General features: G+C 51.9%; 7 protein-coding genes across 7 annotated transcripts; 2 read left to right on the forward strand and 5 right to left on the reverse strand.

Annotated features, from left to right (window-relative positions):
• On the reverse strand, nucleotides 1-1,359 carry BDP55DRAFT_69775 (uncharacterized protein; the record flags this gene model as incomplete). Its single annotated transcript, XM_060577714.1, has 1 exon — nucleotides 1-1,359. A coding segment is annotated over exon 1 (1,079 nt), but the record flags the coding sequence as incomplete, so codon positions are not given.
• Nucleotides 1,360-2,651: 1,292 nt separating this feature from the next.
• BDP55DRAFT_688123 (cytidylyltransferase) lies at nucleotides 2,652-4,955 on the forward strand. Its single transcript, XM_060576613.1, has 5 exons — nucleotides 2,652-3,206; nucleotides 3,324-3,705; nucleotides 3,774-4,120; nucleotides 4,178-4,642; nucleotides 4,695-4,955. The coding sequence occupies exons 1-5, from the start codon at nucleotides 3,060-3,062 to the stop codon at nucleotides 4,734-4,736; spliced, it is 1,383 nt and encodes a 460-aa protein (XP_060421483.1). The 5' UTR covers nucleotides 2,652-3,059; the 3' UTR covers nucleotides 4,737-4,955.
• Nucleotides 4,956-5,656: 701 nt separating this feature from the next.
• BDP55DRAFT_735472 (class II aldolase and Adducin domain-containing protein) lies at nucleotides 5,657-6,577 on the forward strand (the record flags this gene model as incomplete). The annotated part of the gene is made up of 1 exon (XM_060580322.1): nucleotides 5,657-6,577. The coding sequence occupies one exon, from the start codon at nucleotides 5,657-5,659 to the stop codon at nucleotides 6,575-6,577; it is 921 nt and encodes a 306-aa protein (XP_060421484.1).
• A 353-nt stretch (nucleotides 6,578-6,930) lies between these two features.
• Nucleotides 6,931-11,728, reverse strand: BDP55DRAFT_735473 (ABC-2 type transporter; the record flags this gene model as incomplete). The annotated part of the gene is made up of 2 exons (XM_060580323.1): nucleotides 6,931-8,741; nucleotides 8,797-11,728. The coding sequence occupies 2 exons, from the start codon at nucleotides 11,726-11,728 to the stop codon at nucleotides 6,931-6,933; spliced, it is 4,743 nt and encodes a 1,580-aa protein (XP_060421485.1).
• A 1,306-nt stretch (nucleotides 11,729-13,034) lies between these two features.
• BDP55DRAFT_688132 (NADH:flavin oxidoreductase/NADH oxidase) lies at nucleotides 13,035-14,497 on the reverse strand. The gene has a single exon (XM_060576614.1). The coding sequence runs from the start codon at nucleotides 14,304-14,306 to the stop codon at nucleotides 13,125-13,127; it is 1,182 nt and encodes a 393-aa protein (XP_060421486.1). The 5' UTR covers nucleotides 14,307-14,497; the 3' UTR covers nucleotides 13,035-13,124.
• Nucleotides 14,498-15,322: 825 nt separating this feature from the next.
• Nucleotides 15,323-16,119, reverse strand: BDP55DRAFT_699388 (class I glutamine amidotransferase-like protein; the record flags this gene model as incomplete). Its single annotated transcript, XM_060577882.1, has 3 exons — nucleotides 15,323-15,447; nucleotides 15,525-15,570; nucleotides 15,595-16,119. 3 exons carry the CDS (start codon nucleotides 16,117-16,119, stop codon nucleotides 15,323-15,325), a joined length of 696 nt encoding a protein of 231 aa, XP_060421487.1.
• Nucleotides 16,120-16,334: 215 nt separating this feature from the next.
• On the reverse strand, nucleotides 16,335-19,032 carry BDP55DRAFT_69876 (fungal-specific transcription factor domain-containing protein). Its single transcript, XM_060577813.1, has 2 exons — nucleotides 16,585-19,032; nucleotides 16,335-16,458 (listed from the first exon to the last, which is right to left on the reverse strand). The coding sequence occupies exon 1, from the start codon at nucleotides 18,834-18,836 to the stop codon at nucleotides 16,608-16,610; it is 2,229 nt and encodes a 742-aa protein (XP_060421488.1). The 5' UTR covers nucleotides 18,837-19,032; the 3' UTR covers nucleotides 16,335-16,458; nucleotides 16,585-16,607.
• Nucleotides 19,033-19,756: the final 724 nt, after the last annotated feature.

Below are 19,756 nucleotides of genomic sequence, written 5' to 3' on the forward strand. Positions count from 1 at the left end.
ATTGTATCCTGAGCGTCCGTTTCCAAAGCCATGACGGGACTGTCAACTGGCGGCCGTTTCCGTTTGCCTTTGGTGGGCGTCCTCTCCGACAATGGGATGGCAACGGGGCCAGTGTCTCGGGATTTGCCTCTATTCTTGGTCGGACTTGCAGCAATGTCCATGTCATCGAAGCCATCCGCGACAACCCAGGTTTTGACAGTCTTCTTAGGCGTGGTGGTCCCTGGCGCGGCGGGCATTGGCACGTTTTCTCTGCGGCGAGGACGAGTTGAAGCATCCTTCATGTCCCTTTGGAGAAATTGCAGCTCCGTGGTGGCCTGCCTTTCAGCAGCAATGGCAGCTTCCACGGCCCTCTCTTGCTTAGCAGCTTGTTCGGCATTCTGCTTCTTGAGGCGGGAAACCTCGGCTGCGTGGTCCTGTTCAGCCTTGGTAGAATTTGTTCGTATTATCGAGGCCTCGCCGCGAGCAGAGTTGAGCTCAGACTCGAGGGCCCTGAGTCGTTGCTGCAGTGCGGCAACGACATCGTTGCCAGGTGCCGCGTGCAACTGCGACTGGGACTGTGGAGGGTTGAAGCGCGTGGACGAAGGAGGAGCTGGTCGGGCAAATTGGCTCGGAGGAGGTCGATACGGAGCTGCAGGGTGTGCAGACTGGAATCGCTGCGAGGCCACCGGTGCATTGTAGGATGGCACGGGGGGTGGGTATCGCGACCGGGAGGAGAGGGCCGGAGGATTATGCACTGGCGGAGGATTCCATCTCTGTTGAGGTGGAAGAGGTGGGTGCCTGGCTGTATGAGGCTGTTGGAGTTGGTGTTGGAGTTGTTGTTGAGAGATAGTCTTATCTACGGCAGGGCGAGTGACGGGAGGCAGAAGCTCGTTGGTGACCTCGGCATCGTCGAGGTCGTCATCTTCGAATTCGAGGTCATCGTAATTCTCGACCTGGGTAGGGTCAAGTGGTGGCGGTAGAGTCTGAGACTGGGAGTCTTGTTTTCTTTGCGCTTGTGTGAATTGGATAGCATTGTTTTCAAGCTCCTGAAGAGTAGTATCGTTCAATTCATCGAAGTCGTCGTCATTGAATTCGTCCATGATCGCTTTGGAGCGTCGAGTCGTGAATCATGAAGCCATTGACGCTGGAACATGTCAGGGAGGTTGAGGGGAAATTCTGGACTTGGGAATAGTGGCAGCCCACATGAGGCAACAGCCCAAGGGCCGACTGAGTTTCCTTATCTTATCAGTGCTTGGAGGAGCGCAGGCCGCAACGCGATGGAAGACGCGACGTTGGAAAGAGGCGCGCGGTCAGCCATACCAAGGCACTTACCACCGAAGCTACCATAGGAACGTACCTTGCAACTATAAGCCACACATCTCTGGGCACCACATCATGTGATTGTGGCTGGTGAGCTCGGACGATTGCAGCACGAAGCAAAAGACGAACTAAAAAGCTCGCGCCTCACCCGTACGAGAGCTGTTGGCCAGACTTTGCAGCTTGCTGTGTAAAAGAACGGGAGGCTAGCCACAGGACGGCATGTGATGATGTCAACTTGCGTCCACATTATTATTTCGGCTTGGCCGGAGACGGTCTTGGTAGTAAGAGACACTGGCGGACTTTTATGCCCAATCTCAAGCATCGTGTGAGCCACGAGCTTGAAGCATCATTTGATGTTGCCATCCTTCTCTGTAGTACGGATGCCTACTGCAGTAGGTATTCTGTATTGTCTGAGAACACACTTCCAGGGTTCCCTAGGCTGACCAACTCAACAGTTTTGGTGGGCTCTCATCCTTCTAGCAGCGGAGCCCTGCAAAACATACGCGTAAGGTACCTTCCGTCGTGTGCATGGGGCTCCTTGAAGCTTATGCTTGCAGAGGCGAAAGGTTCTTGTATGCATTGGATGGAACCTTACACCTGGCCGTGTCTGACTTGAGGTAAAAACCGAATTTAGCACCTTTGGATACCTACGGGGTAGATGACAGACCAAGATTTTCATTGGAGAAGAAAGAACATTCAAGAAACAGAATGAGAGAGATCATGCAGCGTAACGGAGATGACCAGCAGTCCGGAGACCGGAAGCGACTTGCCCAATGAGGCGTCGAGACTTTCAGTATTGAGGTGCGGTATTGCCGGCCAGCTGGATTACCTAATCTCCGCTCGGGGGGAACAATGTGGGCAATGTGGGCAGGCAATGCGAGCGGACTCCAATTCCCATCACCAGGGCCTCCCCCGCCAAGAATGCAGGCCTGACGTAGCTCTTTTACGCTAATTTGCACCGTCATCATTCGCCCAGACCAGCTGCCCTGGCACCACAGCTTCTGAAGATAGGTATTCGTAGTTGAGTTCCTGGTGCACCATGATCATCAGTAAGAAGGATAATGAAAGGAAAAAAAGAAAAAGAGGAAGAGAATGGAAAGTACAGACGAAATATCATTCGAGGGCAAGTTCGCCCGATTCCAAAGATATTGGAGTAAGAGCAAGGCAGCGTGACACCCCGAGCCCCCGTCGACGTGGACACAGCCGCAGGAGCCCGCTGCCCGCCCCAGGCGTCCAGGACCACGCAGTCGCACTGGAAGGAGCCCCAGGTGGGTCCACTTGTGATTCTGCGCCAGCTGTGCCTTCCCGCTTCCCATTCCACCCTTCCTCTCTGCTCAGCCTTTACGTTCCCTCTCTCGGGTTCAACAAAAAATCCATCCACGCCGACAATTCCCATCCTCTTCACCAAAAAACGTCACTCACGACCGCCCTGCGATTTCGACCTCGACCCCTCTCAACTACGCCTTGGGACTCGACCAGAATCTGCTCCCCCCGACCTGTCTCGAAAACTTGACGACAAACCCTTCCATCGCCTGTCCCTGCGACCCAACGGTCTAATTTGCGCCGACCCTCCGCTTCCACTATTCATCCATCGCCGCATCCGAACCACCCGCTTTTGCTTCGCGACGATTTATCACGACCTTCCATCTCCCTCCCACCGGCGAGACTCTAGCTGCCTCACTTAGGTTCGCAGCTCCCGCCGAGGCCGAATCATCGGAAGCTTTTGTCCTCTCGAGTCTTGCGGAACCGCAAATAGAGATATGATGGCCCGTACACGGAGGGGCGTCAAGTTCCCTCACAAGGCCAATGGTCATGGCGAGGGGCGCCGTTCCAGCTTCAGCGATGTCAGTGAAGATGGCTCGCCCACTAAACAAAGGTCTGGCGCAGCCCTGGACAACATTGTAGAGGTAAGCTCCGAATCCAAGACCACCATCTGTACATGTACAGCCTTACTACGGCTGCGAACGCGATCATCACCGCGACCGTGCAACATGGAGATAGCTAACCACATGCACCTGCCACAGCAACCTCAATCTCCCGAGGAGGAAAAGCGAGCCGCCTACGAGAAGAAGAAGGCCAACTTCCTAACCCGTACCTTCTGGACCTTTGTCATGTTTGCTGGCTTCTTCACGGCTCTCTTCATGGGCCATATTTACATAATCTGCATCATGACTGCTATCCAGATCATCTCCTTCAAGGAGGTTATCGCCATTGCCAGTGTGCCCAGCCGCGCCCGCCAGCTGCGATCCGCCAAGAGCCTCAACTGGTACTGGCTGGCCACCACCATGTACTTCCTCTATGGCGAGAGTGTCATCTACTACTTCAAGCACATCGTCTTGGTTGACAAGGTTTTGCTGCCTTTGGCAACCCACCACCGCTTCATCAGCTTCATCCTGTACATCTTTGGTATGTTTTCTGAAGCAAGCCACTTTATGCCGCTCAGCGAGCATGTCCTGACTTTCAACCTCTGTTAGGCTTCGTCTTCTTTGTCACTTCGCTCCAAAACGGTCACTACAAGTTCCAATTCACCCAGTTTGCATGGACGCATATGGCCCTGTACCTCATCGTCGTCCAGGCCCATTTCATTATGAACAACGTCTTTGAGGGCATGATCTGGTTCTTCCTCCCGGCCGCCATGGTCATCACCAACGATATTTGGGCCTATCTTTGCGGCATTACTTTTGGTCGCACTCAACTCATCGCCCTTTCTCCCAAGAAGACTGTCGAGGGTTTCGTCGGAGCTTGGGCCTTTACCATCTTATTTGGTATGCTTCTGACTAACGTCTTGATGCGCTCCGACTTCTTTCTGTGCCCCGTCAATGTGAGTAATCTGCCCATCTCCCAGATTGATGCAGTCGAGGTGCTAATATCAACTCAGGATCTCGGCGCAAACATCTTTACCGGTCTCGAGTGTACTCGGAACCCTGTCTTCATTCCCAAGACGTATAGCCTGCCTCCTCTGTTCTTCCTGCCTCCCAACATGCACCAGACCTTCTCCTTTACCGTGGCTCCCATGCAACTGCACACTTTGGTATTGGCCACCTTCGCCTCTCTCATCGCACCTTTCGGCGGTTTCTTCGCTTCTGGCCTGAAGCGCACTTTCAAAATCAAGGACTTTGGTGACTCCATTCCGGGACATGGCGGCATGACGGATCGCATGGATTGCCAGTTTATCATGGGTTTCTTCACCTACATGTACTACCATTCCTTCATCGCTCTCCACAAAGTCAATCTTGGCAACGTCATGGAAATGGCTGTCACTGGCTTGACTGTCGAGGAGCAGCTCGAGCTAGTGAGAGGTATGGGTCGCTATCTGAGCAACCAAGGTGTTTGGGGAGATGAGGTTCGTTTTGCATCCCTCCTGATTGCGCATAGGTTTTGCTAACTCCTGTCAGATCATCCAGTGTCTGGATAAGGCATTGCAGGCCAAGCGGTAGATGCACCAACATGAGATACCGACAACTGCTAAACTCGAGCAAACTACTGCTATTTAATGACGAACTAATGCGACATCCGGTACATGTGCTGAGCAGAGCCAGGAATACCCTCCTCTCCATTCTCCAGGAAAGCAACGGAGACGGGTTCGGAACCGGACGGTCGGGAGCTGCGCGCGGGTAAATAAAAGCATTTGCGTGACGACGACGACGACGACGACGACGGTCGCTGTACAAGAGAGTTTTTCTTGGGTTATGACGGGCGGATGGAATTTGCATGGACTAGCTGTAACATACCCTGTCGCGACGTTTTTCTTTCAACATACCACGTCTCACTCTTCAACTCTTGAACCAAGTTTGACCAAGCATGAATATCGAAGTCGCGAAACCATGAGTACGACACAGACAGCCTCCTCAGACTTGCCCTACAGTCCCCGTGGAGATGCCTCTCTTATCGGCGACTGAGCCGCCCATTGCGGAGGCGGGGCCCCTTCCAAACCCCAGGATAATGCGGCGTATTCCTTGTCCGGCCGTCCGAAGTTTGGACCGGCCCGGTCGGGTTTCCCGGTATCCGGTATCCGGTCCTGACTTTGAAGAGCGATCCCGGTCGTGCCTTATCATGACCCGCAACCCCGCTCCGGCCAAACACTGGGTAACATCTTCCGAATGACATTTCCGCCTTTCGTGGGTGGCGTATTACCTATCAATCGGCCATCTCTACGCTCGCAGAACTTCCCCAGACCAACTTTATCTGTAATACATCTGGACTCACCAATACTCGTCGGAATACAACCACTGCCTCTCACATCTTCAAACAGATACACTCAAAGAACCACGGCCTGACAGACGTGTGCTTAATTCTCCGCACCGAAACCTTTTTTCTTCTGACTCCGTAAACCGGCGCACCGATCAGAAGACCCACCATGGCTCCGTCTGCCGTTGTTAGCGACACCGAGTCCATCGAGGCCCGCGCTGCCGCCATCGTCCCCAAAGAGGTGTCGCACGCCAAGCATGGCCATGAGCTCGCCAACAAGACGCCTTTGCAGGCCATGTCCCATGGCGATGTCGCTCTCGCCGGTATCCCAAAGTTCCCTGACTTCGCCTCCAAGCGTCAATGGCAACTCGAGCACATGGCCGCCGCATTCCGCCACTGGTATCGCGAGGACTACATCGAGGGCATGAGCGGCCACATCTCCGTCAGGGACCCCGAGCACCACGACGCCTTCTGGACAAACCCTCTCGGCAAGCACTTTGGTCTGCTCAAGGCCAGCGATATGATTCTCGTCGACCTCGACGGCGAGGTTATCGGCGGCAACCGCACCAAGCCTCCCAATACGGCTGGCTTCTTGATCCACGCTGCCGTGCACAAGGCCCGCCCTGATGTTCACGCCGTCTGCCACAACCACAGCATCCACGGCAAGGCCTGGTCAGTCTTTGGCCGCAGGCTTGAGATGTTGACCCAGGACTCCTGCAAGTTCCGTGGCGATGCTCACAGCGTCTACAACAGCTACGGCGGTGTCGTTCTGGGTCCTGAGGAGGGTGAGCTGATTGCCGAAGCCTTGGGTCCCAAGGGCAAGGGCTGCATTCTGCGAAACCACGGACTGTTGACGGTTGGTCGTACCGTTGACGAGGCCGCGTTTTTGTACACTTCCATGGAGCGCAGCTGTCGCGTGCAGCTCCTGGCCGAGGCGGCCGCCGCCAACGGCTTGGCAAAGGTTCCCATCACGGATGAGGAGGCGCAGTTCAACTTTGACGTTGAGAGCGACCCGGAGATTTGCTACTGCGAGTTCCAAGTTTACTACGACCTGGAGGATGAGTTGACAAAGGGCGACTTTAAGAACTAAAGGCTGTCAATTTGGCTACAATGAAAATGTCGTTCTTCCTTCACTCCATAGATTCCCTCATTATTAATCAGCGTTTCAATTCAAACAATGTTAGAAGCCCTTCCGACCCTCTAGTTGTCCACCATAGTCATGCGATGAATGATGTTTAGAGTCACTCAGCGTGGCGGAGCTATGGCGTGAGCCTCAAGTTGCGAGCCCTACGCGAAACAGGGTTGCCGAAGATTCATTCTAACAAAGGATATTAGTGACGGCAAGCTAAAGCTTTCAATCACACACCCAACTAGTCTATGACCCCTTGTTATTACTCTTGAAATCTACTTCTCGTCGTGTACCTCCAAACACTGACATGAAAATTAATTGCTGCCACCCTTTTTCATCATGATCTTCTTGAAAGGGTTCTTCCCCTTGAACCTGAGCCAAGTCCCGACATAGACCACGGCGTAATTGAAGACGATAAACCCGCAAAAGATGCCAAAGTCACGCCAGATATTGCTGTAGTAAACGCTGAAACCTGCACCGAATTCATCACCAGTCGCATACTGGCAGAATTCGCAGACACCCCCATCCCCGGTCTGAACGTAACCACCCGCCTGCTGGATATAAGGCGCAGTGTAGTCTTCGCAGGACAAGTTGGGAGGCGGCTGGTATCTGGCAAATTCTCCAGACTCGCACTGAACAGGCTGGTCATGAATGGCAACTCCGAGGAAGGCTTCCAGAAGGTAGTGGAAAGGTGTAAGCCAGTACATCCAAGCTCTCCAGAACGTAGGAAGTTGGGCCGCGGGCACTACTACACCGCAGAAACTGACGACGAAGAGGAAGAAGATGGGAACCAAGAGAGACGCGAGAAGCTCGTTGGGAGCGAATGCGGCGATAGCCTGGCCAAAGCTCACGTAGTACAGCTCGAAAAGGATGACCAAGAGGAATGCAAAGCCGGAGTTGAAGCCGGGAAGACGCCATCCGAAAACACCCCACCACCAGCAGTTGAAGTAGATACCTCCTGCGACAATAGCGTAGGGAATCTCGACGAGAACGGCAGCCGTCGTCCAAGCAAACCAACTGTAAATCTTTGCGTTGTTCTCGCGCGACTGGAAAATCTGGCGGGATTGCAGAAATACGGGCTGCAATTGCTGGATGAGCGGGGGACTAATAGTCAGGGTCATGAAGATGGAGAAGAGCCGGTTTTGGTAGTCGACGGACGCGTAGCCAATCTTGTAAAAGGTGAAGCAGTTGAAGAGACCTGTCAAGATGTGCAACATGAACTTTCCGACAATGTAGTTGGGCGTGCGCCAGTAAGCAGTGAACGACCGCTTGACCACTGCCACTGTTTGAGTCGTCAATGGCATGGCATATTCGCGGTCGTCCTTGAGGCTCTTCGAGGGCTCGACGTCCTTCCTCTTTGCCAGCATCTCGTCAATGTCTCGGGATCTCTGCTCCTTGTGCTTTGACTGCGCCCAAACATCTCCCCAATCCTTGCCCTTGTAGTTCGGGTCACCGGCACCGATTGCCTCCAGCATGTACTCGGCTGGATTGCTGCTTGGAGGGCACTTGTGAGCGCCGTTCGCCTCAAAGTATTGAATCAGATCTTGGCTGTCGTGTCCAAGCGGGCCGTTGTACGCAACTCGGCCTCCAGCTTTGAGAAGCAATAGCTCGTCAAATTCCTCGAACAACACGGCCGACGGCTGGTGAATGGTGCACAGTACGGCTTGGCCAGCGTCTGCCAGTTTGCGCAAGAATCGGACAATGTTGAAAGCGGCTCCAGAATCCAAACCAGAAGTAGGCTCGTCCAAGAACATGAGGAGCTCAGGCTTCGATGCCAGCTCAACCCCAATGGTGAGCCTTTTTCGCTGTTCGGCATTGAGTCCCTCGCCGACTTTGCCAATCGTTGCCCCGGCAATATCACGCATCTCAAGAAGATCGATGATAGTTTCACAGTAATCGAACTTCTCCTTCTTCGATACTTCTCGGGGTTGGCGCAATAGCGCTGAGAACTGAAGAGCTTCTCGAACCGTCGCCGAAGGTTCATGCACATCCATCTGCTCAGCATATCCAGTCGCTCTCTGGAAGGACTTGGGCAGTGGTCGAGCATCGACCAGGAACTCTCCCGTGACTTTGCCAAAGGTGAGGCGTTGAGCCAGGGCATTCAGCAGAGTCGTCTTACCAGCACCTATGAGTCATTAGCAACTGCAAACAGCCACTTCTGTGACAAAATCAACACCTACCGGAGGCACCCATGAGTGCGGTGAGTTTTCCAGGACGGACGTATCCTTGGACGTCATCCAGGAGCGTGCGCTCTCCCTTCTCGAAAGGTATAACGTACTTGACGTTGCGGAAAGTGAAAACGGTCTCATTCCGAGCCACTTGCTTCACGGTGTCCTCGTCGCTCTTCTCTTTCTTCGCATTGTCGGCTGTCATCGTTTGCGTACTGTTGTTGGCTTCGCCTGATTCCTCATCACCCTTCTTGCCACGCCCGCCCGCGGCGATGTTATTCTCTACCTTCTTGGGGACTTGCCCACGCTTGTAAACGGTAATAGCGCCGCCACCAGTGTTCGGCTTCATGTGCTCCATGCCCAAGGCTGTGAGGACTACAAAGGCGATGAAGAAAGCCCATAGGAAGCCAAAATTCCGCCATAAATGAGAATGAGAATACGTGAATGAAGCTTCAATGTAACTGGAGCCGGGTACAATCGTCTGACCCGGTGGGCTTCCAGCAAGCGCACAACCTTGGTACGCCGGCGAGGCGTTGGGTCCTTGAGGAACGAGGTAAGGCGGGACGCATTGCAGCTCGCGGTCGTAAAACTCATTAGACATGAGACACTCGAAGCCGTACTGGATCCAGTTGATCCACCGCAGCCACCCAAACCAGGGGCGCATCGAAGTTGGTGGGATAAGGTAGCCTGTGTAAACGATAACGATCTGAACAGATATGCCAGTGAATCGTGTTGCATCGTCCAAGGTCTTGCACCAAGCTGAGATTGCACGGAAGAAAGCATAGGTGACCATGGTAACCAACCATAGAATGAGGGTGGCGATGAAGAACTGTGACGCAGTCCTGGCAAGGTTGGACATCCAGTAGATGATGATGTTGAAGAGGACAACCTGGATGAAGACGAGCGGCACGTCCACTACAGTTTGCGCAATGGCAAAAGCTGCTGGGCGGTAGAAAGAGAAGGACTTGTGCTTGAGCAAAATGGGTTTCGATTCGAATGCTGCGGATTGCTCGGCCAGTGCTAGTAAGGCGTTGAAGAGAAGCAAGAAGAACAAGGTTCCTCCGCGGGGGAATGCTCCGGCAGCGGTATTCGGAAGGTTGTAGAACAAACTGCCGACGATAAGACCTTGGAACACCAGTCCGCCCCATTTACCAAAGAGGGACGCTCGATCTCCGGCCATTACCATGAACTGGCGCTTGGTGCAGTAGATGACCTGTTTGTGGAAGGGAATCTCGTAGTTCTTGGTCTCCGTCTTCTTCGATTCGTTCTGGCGGCGGCTCTCGATTTGCTGTGCAAGCTGAGACTCAAACTCTTCCACATCTTGGATGTTTTTCCTGTAGGCCTCGCTGTTCCTATATGCCCAGTCAAACTCCTCGGGGGTTCTTGGAATTCGGGACTCGTAGCCGTCCCGAATGTGGCGCTCATGCTCATCGGTCACCGAAGTCAAGAAGTCTGCAGTTGTCCACCGGTCTGGGCACTCGAAGCCGAGGTCAATGAAGTACTGCTTTGCGGATTCCGAGGGTCCGTAATAAAGACACTTAGCCTCGTCGATGAGGAGCACTTTGTCGACGAGGTTGTATAAAGACTCCCCAGCTTGGTAAAGCGACACGGCCGTTGACGTCTCTGCCATGTTTGTCATGGCCCGAATCGATCGGACGTACTCCACGGCAGTACTGGCATCGAGGCCTTTGCTTGAGTTGTCCCACCCTTGAACGGATGCGCGAGTAATCATGGCTTCTGCGATGCTGACACGCTTTCTTTCGCCACCCGACACACCTCTCACATACTCGTTTCCAACCTTGGTGCCCAAGGTATGCTCGATCCAAAAGAGCTTCGTGGCAACTCGCATGAACTCCTCGATGTAGTCCTTCCTGCTCTCGCCTTCAATTCTTGACTCCTTGCCAGGGGTTCGCGTCTCAAGAGCGAAGTTGAGAGTTCTCTTGACGGTCAGGGTTGGGTAGTGGAGGTCGTCTTCTGGGTTGTAGATGATTTCTCCGCGAAATCTTTTGCTCATCTCCTCAGCCGGGGCGCCTCCATAAGTGACATCTCCTTCAATAGCCTGGAAACCTGCCCTTTGATTGCAAAATGCCTTGAGGAAAGTGCTACATCCTGAGCCTGGACGACCAAGAACAAGAAGAAGCTCTCCAGGGCGTACGCAACCATCGAAATGACTGATGAGCTCTCTAACCGGGGGCTTTGCGAATGCAGCCTTAGGCCCTCGAGTGAAAAGCATCTTGATCTTTCGGGGGAATCCGAGAAAGACGTCTCCAATTGTGGGCTGTAGGCTGGCCCCGAGACCGACGCCTTTGACCGTGAGATTGCGGAAAACAACTCCGCTATGCCGCGTTTTCTCTTCCTCGCTCTGTTCTTGTCGAGCTCGACCAAATATCCGAGACATGAGACGTTCAACCTCTTGCTGCTCCTCTTCCTGCTCAGCATCCGACTGGTGCGTAGCATTGGTACGACGGCGAGACAGCACTCGGAAAAGATCATCTTCGGTCAAATTGCTTCCTTGTCTGGGGGCATTTGGCCGTTTTGCGTTGCCGGTATGGGTCTTTAGAGGCGCAAAATGCGTACTATCCGTAGGCGATAGAGCGTTTGCGGAGGGAGAGGATGGCGTCGAATCACCATCGACTGGGATATGCTTTTCCGACAAATCTTCTACTCGCGAAGCTCTGCGACTACCCGAGACCGCGACACCGTTGCCAGAAAGCGTAACAGTCGAAGAAGAGGTGTCGTCGCGGACACGCGAGGTCGTGGCGAAGTAACTTGTGCCGGTCCGGGTGATCTGACTGGATTGTGTGTTTGCGGCATTCTGATAATTGTGCTGGTCGTGACTGGAAAATGCCATCGGCGTAGGACGGCCGCTGGTCGGGGCAAGACTAGGTGTCTCGGGGAAGCCACCAGGGACGTCAGTGTCCCGAGGCGTGGGCTTCTCATCCATAATGGTTTTGATTGTATCCCGACAGCAGGTAGAACTTATCAACGTAGCTACAACACTATGGTATCCCGCAAGGTGACGATGGTGATCAAGTAGCTATAGTGTACATACTGGTGCAAAAAATTGATAGAGTTGACGCTGTTGATGGGAGCCCGTAGGTAAATAACACTGTCTTAGTGAGCGGACGGATATTTGCTTTTCATTGAAACCACATGCCAACGAAACGCCAGTCGACACTAGGCCGGTTCCAGAATATCTTCTATGTTTTCAGGGGGGACGCGAGCAACGAAATTCGATTCTAATTGTGGGAGACTAACGGCGTCGGTCATCTGTTTCCGCCGACCGTTAATCCAGTTGAGATCTATGACGACGTAGAGCCAAGTACTAGGAAACCACGTCGGTCGCGTCAGCGCGACACTGGTGTAAGTTATCGACCAAGTGGAGACCGCTAGATCTTTTCTTCTCCAAGCAAGGAGCCTCATCTGGCAAGCTCGAGCTATGCTTTCGTCATAGATCCACGAAGCTACCCGATGGCGCTGACACGCTGTGCAGAGAGGTGCATCCCAATCGGCGATTGAGCTTTACCTTGACCGAGAAGTCGATCCCACCGGCCAGAATCCCCTTATTACGGACATTTTCGACCCCCGAAATGTGCGAGAACAAACATCTAGATTACAATGTCTTGTCCTCATGTATGTTGCCGCTGGAATCATTGAGACAAATCCATCTTGGCATCTGTGCTAAAACTGGCTAGGGTGCTCGGGTCCATGATTGAAAATTCCGGGCGGGTTTGGCCGTGTTTCTTGGTGCTCTGATTGGTTCTGGGTTGATTCTCCTGCTCCATGCCTCTCAAATAGACCAGACTCGATGGACACAGTTTTCTCCTTGCATTGAACCTTTGTGTCTTCTGAACTTAAGCAATCGCCCTCTGAATTCACATGCAACATAACACCGACTAATTAATACCAATCCATGTATACCGAAACTAGTAAAGTAAATGTGAGGGGGTTGATCTTTAGTTCGCCATGTTTTCTTCAGTCTACTCTTTTCAGTCCATGCCTGATACCACATAGAAATGCTTGGAAAGCAAGGTCTGCATTGATCAGCTCGATAACTCTTGAAATTTATACCGACCATTCTTAACAGCAAAGTTCGAAACCTTGAGATTTGTAGTGTTGAATTGAGGAATTCATATACCATACCGGGTCACGCAGACATATTACAATATCCGACGGGTCTAGGAGGGTAACTTGTAGTCGATTTCATTACATGACAATGTGTCAAAGCAAAGACATACTTCAATCAGTGAAGAATACAAAAGATGCCGTTCTAAAGATATTGTTCTAAACTTGAAGCTTTTCTACCCGGAACAAGCAGACCAAAAATGACAAGCCTAGCACTACTTCGAGTTCGAAGCCAAATGTGTCAAAGCCCATTCGCGCTGTGCGTCGATGTACTCCTGACTAAATGTGTAATCGTTGTACCCAATCTCGGACCCTCTTATGTAAAACGAAAAGCGGTGGTACTTCGTAAGCGGAACGCCGTGCTTGAAGCGCCAAACAAGGTCGGGGTTTGCAATAAAGCTTCTTCCGAATGCAACAATGATATCCCACTTTGCATAGTGCTCTTCAAGTGCTTGGGCAGCGCTCTCGGGACCATAGCCACCTGCCACAATAACAGGGGACAAGTTATCCCAGATGTCAAGGATGAAATCGAGGGTCTGTTGCGCAATCTTGGGATCGTGCGTAGTGTTCAAAAGCTTGGCAGGATCGCCTCGAGCCTCAACGAGTGATAGATAGGCAAAAGGAAGGTTCATCTTCTTGAGTTCCGTGACAATGTAAGTGTACTGTCCGTGGATATCAGATGACTCTGCGCCTTGGAAAGATGCATACGGAGAGAGTCGAAGAGCCACTTTCTCAGCTCCGATAACTTCAACGACTGCCTTAACGACTTCGAGTAGAAGACGAGCTCGGTTTTTAATGGAGCCTCCCCATCTATCAGTTCGCTTGTTGACGGAGTCTGAGAGGAACTGGTCCAGAAGGTAACCATGGGCTCCATGGATTTCAACACCATCACCGCCTGCAGCGACAACTCTCTTGGCAGTGTCCGCAAAGTCTTGGATGACTTGCAGAATCTCCTCTTCTGTCATTTCTTCCGGGACGGCTGCGCCCTGTTCCATGGGCACAGCGCTAGAGGATCGAAACCGGTAGCCGCGCTGCTTCTGGTACTCTGGGTCTGCAGCTCGTCCTTGTGCCCAAATTTGTTGAAACCACACGCCTTTCTTTTCGTGAACTGCGGCGATGACCTTTTCCCAAGCAGCGACTTGCTCGTCTGTGACAAAGGCCGGGCCGTGTGGCACTCCTGTCTCCGGCATTGACGTGCCGGTGGCTTCGGAGATAATCAAAGTACCCGGAGTCGAGGCTCTGTCGCTGTAATAACGGGGGACAAAAGGTTTGGCCACGTGGCTTGCATCATTTCGGTATCGGGTCAAAGGTGCCATGGCAATGCGATGCTCTAGTTGTGTGTTGCCAAGCTTCAACGGCTTGAATAGCTTGCTTTCTGTAATTTGGGAGGTTGCCATGATGAATCGATGATTTGAGCTACTGGTAGACTGATGTTGTTGATGTATCAAGTGGATAAGATACGTTAACGAGGTGTTTGGAAACTCAATTGAATCAGCTTTTGAGAAATCGTTGCAAAGTGTCTATTTCTAACTGACTCTGAAGCCAATGCGAGGTCTCTTTCGCCATTAAGTACTATCTCTCACTCGAGTTGTTTCCTTGTTTTTGAGAAGGCCCACTATGAACCGGCGAGTCAGCCGGAGCACTGATTCGCGGTGCTGTGGGCAACTCCGCAACTCCGGCTTGGCGTCTTACAAAGCGTGCAGCAGCTCCGTGATTCCGGGGCAACCCGATCGGCCATGCCGCTGACAATGACACGTTTAAGTGGTCTTTTGGAGTTTGTCATCCCGTTCTTAGTCATCGGAGATAGACATTTTTCATCGGAGACTTGTGGATTGGTCGAATCCATGCGTTTGGAGAATACTCGTAGGGGCTGGTTAACAGAACCCAACGCGCACGAAATCTGTTTCAAGAATGGCGTCAGTGTATTAGTGGCCAACAACACTAAATGCACGTGACCTTCCTACATCAAAACCACGATGGTTGGTCGTACTTCTTATAGGTCGTTGGGAACCCCTTCTAGCGTTTCAGCGGCTTCTGAGCTCAATATCTGCATGTTGCAACATGGGGGTGACACAGCCGTGGCCGACGAGCAAATTTGAACAAAGCCGCCACACAGTCATCACAAACCAAAATTCCTTTTCCTGCTAAGGCTGCCAGGAAGCCCACAACAACAGTTTGAAGTAGCTATTAACCTTTCCCTCTCTCCACGATCATTGATTTTCGCGTCTTCTTGCGCGCCTATCGTAAGCGGCATCACACTGTCAACATGTCACACCGAGTTTCAAGGCAAGGCGATTGAGCGTAATTGCGTGATCCGAGTATGGATAGCAATCTATTCACTAAACTCAAAGAAAATGTGAGTTCATGTCATCTTTGCCCTATATAGTCCCCTCACGTTTGAGAAAAGAATCCTTCAGGCGCTATCGAAAACCTGGACGGCAGCTTGAGCAGTGGATGTAGCGCTGGCTGGGCTCTGGCCTGTCACTAGGTGACCATCAACCACGTGGAAGTCGTCCCAGATACCAGGGGCACGTACATCTATTTCTGGTGTCAGATCCAACGGGACCTAGTAACCAAGTGATGGTCTAGGAGGTCGAGAAGAGATAATTGCTTACATGTCGCACCAAGTCGAATTGCAGTCTCCTCCACCATCTCGGCACCCTAGCTTCTGAGTTCATCCATAACGCCCATGGAGGTTTCGGCTTCCGTCGTGAACCCAGTAATCCTCTTGTTCTTAATAAGGGGCTCATTGGTGGTCGGATCAATAAGGTTGGCAAAAAGTGCAGGCCCGTGGCAAACAGAACAGACGACCCCTCCATTTCCCCAGACTTCCGCTGCAATTTGCTGAAGAGAAGAGGCCGTGGGATAATCGATGAGCGCAGCATGGCCAGCAGAGGCGTAGAAAGGCCCATAAGCGTTACCGTCGAGGTCGGCGGCTTTCGGCATGTTATCGAGCTTCGTGCGGAATTCGCTGCTGGTATCATTCCAAATCTTCAGGTCTTCGCCATTGAGAAAATCTGGCTGTCTTGAAAGCCAGTCGGGGGTGTATGCACCAGTTTCGTATGCGAGATCAACTTCGAAACCAGCGGCCTTCAAGACATTGTAAGGATGCAGCGCTTCGCTAATAAAGAGACCAGTGGTTTCCTTTCCCCCGGACGGTGTTCCATGAGCAGAAGCGATGCTGATAAGAGCTGGGCGGGGCAAAGACATGGTGATTCCGATGATGAGATGTTTGGCAAGGCGAACAAGAATGGCAAAGAAGCTTATAGTTCAAGAAAGTCTGATGAGATTGAGTGGTTTATAAAGCTGTGAGAGAAGTGTAGGGTGGTTAAACTCAAGGTATAAAGCTGGAGATTTGGATGAAAGTATTTATACTCATGTAATGCCACTGTCTCTTAGAGAGACGAGGCTCTTTGACTGTCCGCCAAGAGGAGTTGTTGCGTTTGGCCGGTTGGTTAAATTACAGGAGCAACTCCTAGTGGACAAAAAAGGACCAGAGTAAGCAGACAGAGGACATGCTCTAGTTGCTGGGATGTGTGACATCGAGTTCTGTGAGCCATTTCCTGAATTAGCTGGTCGTGCGTTCATCTTCAATAAAGACGTGAACTGAAAACTGGGATCATCGCCTGCGCCGATCACTAGGCAAATTTGCTTGCACGGAATATTGACATCTACCTTGGTCAGTTTCCAGATTCTAGCTAATACACAGAGGACTCGGCAAATGTGCCAATGTCACCAATGCCCAGCATGTCAATGTTAGCCCAGAAATCTACGCCAACCGCCATTTCCGTAAAGTCGAACTCCGGAAATTGATTCGTGAGCTCGGGAGATGTTGGTTTATGGGCCAATTCAGGAGCAAAGTCATCGGGAACCTCCACTCCCGGATCGATACGCTGCGTAGATAATTCAGCTGGTCCCTTCTGACCATAGCTCTGGGAAGATGCGGATATCAAGGCATCGATCTTCGTACACAGCATTCGAACAACAGTTTCAGCATTTGTAGCCAGCTCGAAACTTTGGCCAAATGTACCAAAAACCGACAAGGCCAATCCCATGGCACTTCTCGCAGGTTCCGCCAAAGCGTGGCATGGGTTGGCCAAAATGAACCCTGCCAATGTAATAGCGGAATTCCATTGCCACTGAAATGCTTCATGCCATCCATTGAGAATAGCTGTAGACGACAACGCTTGCTGGGTAATCTTGGATAGCTCTATCGCGTGGTTGACGCTTTCCACCGCGAGCCTCTCAACAAGACTTCCGGCCACCGGAACTCTTTTGAACGAAATGAAGGGTCGGTAAAGGTTGACAGACATGTGGTGATATTCCATTTCCAGGAGGAGGCGTTGTCTTTGTAGCCAGAGTGGGGCATACTGCTCAATGACGAGAGCCGTGCCCTCAGTCGAAAGAACACAACCATCGTTTTCTCGACTGGTCTTGAGCGCCTCAGGTAAGTTCTGCACCCATTTCTTTATCCCTTGGATATGAGGTCCCAGGCTTTCGGCTACCTGGGCTAATGATGTGGGGTCATCCCATATGGTCTTGCGTTGAGCAAGGCCAAAGTCGTGACTGTACAACGCAGTATGAGCATCTCTCATCGTTTGGAACAACTTGAGGTGATGAAGGCTAAAACTTAGCCAGGTAGCGTCCCCTGAGATTGGAGCGAATGTAGATCCTGATAACACGGAAGCGCCAAGCTGGTCATCGGGGAATGGCGGCATGGAAAACGAGCCATGAAGTAAAAATGGGCGGCCCAGCTTCATCCCGACTTTGCTATCCAAGACATAGACGGCCCACCAAAGACGACGTCTTACTTGACGTTCTTTCTCTGTTGTATCAGGAGGAGGGCCAATGTGAAGACCCAGCATGTAGGCTGTGCGTACAGCTTGACCGCAAATGCTATCTGCCATGTTATGAAATGACGCGCCACAGACATAGACAGCTGATAGAAGATGACACTGTAGTGTAGAGATGGTAGGGCTTTCCATTTCTCCTGCTAGCAAAGTCTGTGCTCTTCGATAGTGCCACCGGCCGGCAGTTGTAGCATCATTTTCTTCAACAATATTTCCTTGATGGCTAGATGGTAGACTCGAGGCCCTATACTGCATGCACATGGCAACAACAATGTCGACTAGCGCCGAAGACTTGCGAGCATATCCCACAGGCACGTCCAGATAGAGTGCTTGATACTCTTTTTTGAACTCGGCCTCATCGATAATGGCGTACAAAGAGGTGTGGTACGATTGCCAAAACAGGTTGACGAAGTACTCTTCTTGAATCGGATTCAGGAAAACACCAGATTTATTGCCGTTGACTAGTGGTCTCAACAAGTGAGATGCGTCTTCTGATGTAGTCTTTGCCTGAGCGAGCACGTTATTACCGCCCGTTGATCGGAGAAGCATATGGTCTGGCTGAGCATGTTCAACATCGGTACTGAGGAACACGCCAAGGCGGTGGATAAAGAAGTAAAGAGACGAAGGTCCGAACCAAGCAACATGAGGTGAACGTGCAGGCCGAAGCAAAGCACCATTCCAAGGCTTGTTCCTCGGCATGACAAAGTGGCCTTCGATGTTCATGGCTGCCGTTGCTCCCACGGTGGCGACTACTTGTTGTGAATGAATTAAAGGTGGATTGTCGAAAGTGGTATGCGCCTCTTGCTGCCGTTGGAGCTCTCGTTCGAGGTCCAACACTCTAAGCCTCAGTCGATCTATCTCTTCATGGGCCTCTGAGAGGGTCGAGGTTCGCGTTGCATCCGTATTGCTACACTGCTGGCCCCGACCCCTGCAATTGGTACAAGGGGACGCATCGTCGCATTTGATGCGACGCAAGCGACAAGCATCGCACGCCCTGCCGACTTGCCTCCTCTTTGGCCTGATCCCGCTCCTTGGCCGGTTCTCTAAGGGTTGTGGAAGAGGGGCAGGATTAGCCATGAGTCAGGAGGGCCTACAATGGCCAGGGTGACTGGAGGTTGCTCTCAGGCGGTGATTAGGTCCAATGATAGAGTGATCTCTTGAATCAGGAAGATCTGACCCCTCCCTAGCCATCACAAGGTATTCGTAGTTCGAGAAAGAGCGGTTTGGGTATGAGGTCGTTGTCGACGGTCCGAAGTGGTCTGAGCCTCTGAGGCCACAGCATGCGAAGGGGTCCAAATGGTAAGCACGCACGCGGTAGGCAACAGCGACGGCACGTGCGGAACGGGCCCCACGTGGCACCGGCTGCACAGCGCGCACTGCAAACCGGTCAGAGCCTTAAGCCATGCACATATCCATACATGGATTCTTGACCAACAATTAGCCATAGCCAAACGATGTGATGGTCTTTATGATACTGAAATATTTGACAGCCCGTCATCAAGATTCCGACATCTGGCTACCCGTGGGAATCTCCGAGAGTGTTGGTAAATTTGATGGCCCTAGCGCTCATCGCGAGTTTTAAGTCGAGCAGGCACTTCAACCATATTTTGTGACATCAACATAGTGAGCTTCCATCCGCGTTGGTTTATACTTGACCGAGTTCCAGTCTATAGCTACACTGACAGACCATTTGGCCAGAGAATACTGGGAACAGAAACTGACGATAGTATGTGCCGTACGGAACCGAACTTCACAGGACTAATAACGTAGGTAGCCACGGTCTCATGCACGTCCAGGGCATTGCTACTTGACTTGCTCTACCTTATCTCGACGAGTGAAGAGTTCTCAAACTTTGATACAGAAGTTTGGTACCAAATCATCCGACTTGGGCGACTGAAAAGAGTTCTTACCCCAGCAAGCGTTCTTTGGCAATACTTTAGTAAGTGCCTTCCAGACAGTATCGGAGGCCGAGGAATCCAGCGATTTCCGCAGTAAGG

Source organism: Colletotrichum godetiae (genome assembly GCF_030913485.1).
Source record: "Colletotrichum godetiae strain CBS 193.32 chromosome Unknown BDP55scaffold_127, whole genome shotgun sequence".
Taxonomy (NCBI): Eukaryota; Fungi; Ascomycota; class Sordariomycetes; order Glomerellales; family Glomerellaceae; genus Colletotrichum; species Colletotrichum godetiae.

What these genes read in the sequence shown, in the direction of transcription:
- BDP55DRAFT_688123 (XM_060576613.1), top strand. Translation starts at nt 3,060, where the DNA reads ATGATGGCCCGTACACGGAGGGGCGTCAAGTTCCCTCACAAGGCCAAT. An exon ending in CTTCATCCTGTACATCTTTG is followed by an intron (nt 3,706 to 3,773) that starts GTATGTTTTCTG and finishes AACCTCTGTTAG; the next exon opens with GCTTCGTCTTCTTTGTCACT. An exon ending in AAGGTGTTTGGGGAGATGAG is followed by an intron (nt 4,643 to 4,694) that starts GTTCGTTTTGCA and finishes AACTCCTGTCAG; the next exon opens with ATCATCCAGTGTCTGGATAA.
- BDP55DRAFT_688132 (XM_060576614.1), bottom strand. Translation starts at nt 14,306, where the DNA reads ATGGCAACCTCCCAAATTACAGAAAGCAAGCTATTCAAGCCGTTGAAG.
- BDP55DRAFT_69876 (XM_060577813.1), bottom strand. Translation starts at nt 18,836, where the DNA reads ATGGCTAATCCTGCCCCTCTTCCACAACCCTTAGAGAACCGGCCAAGG.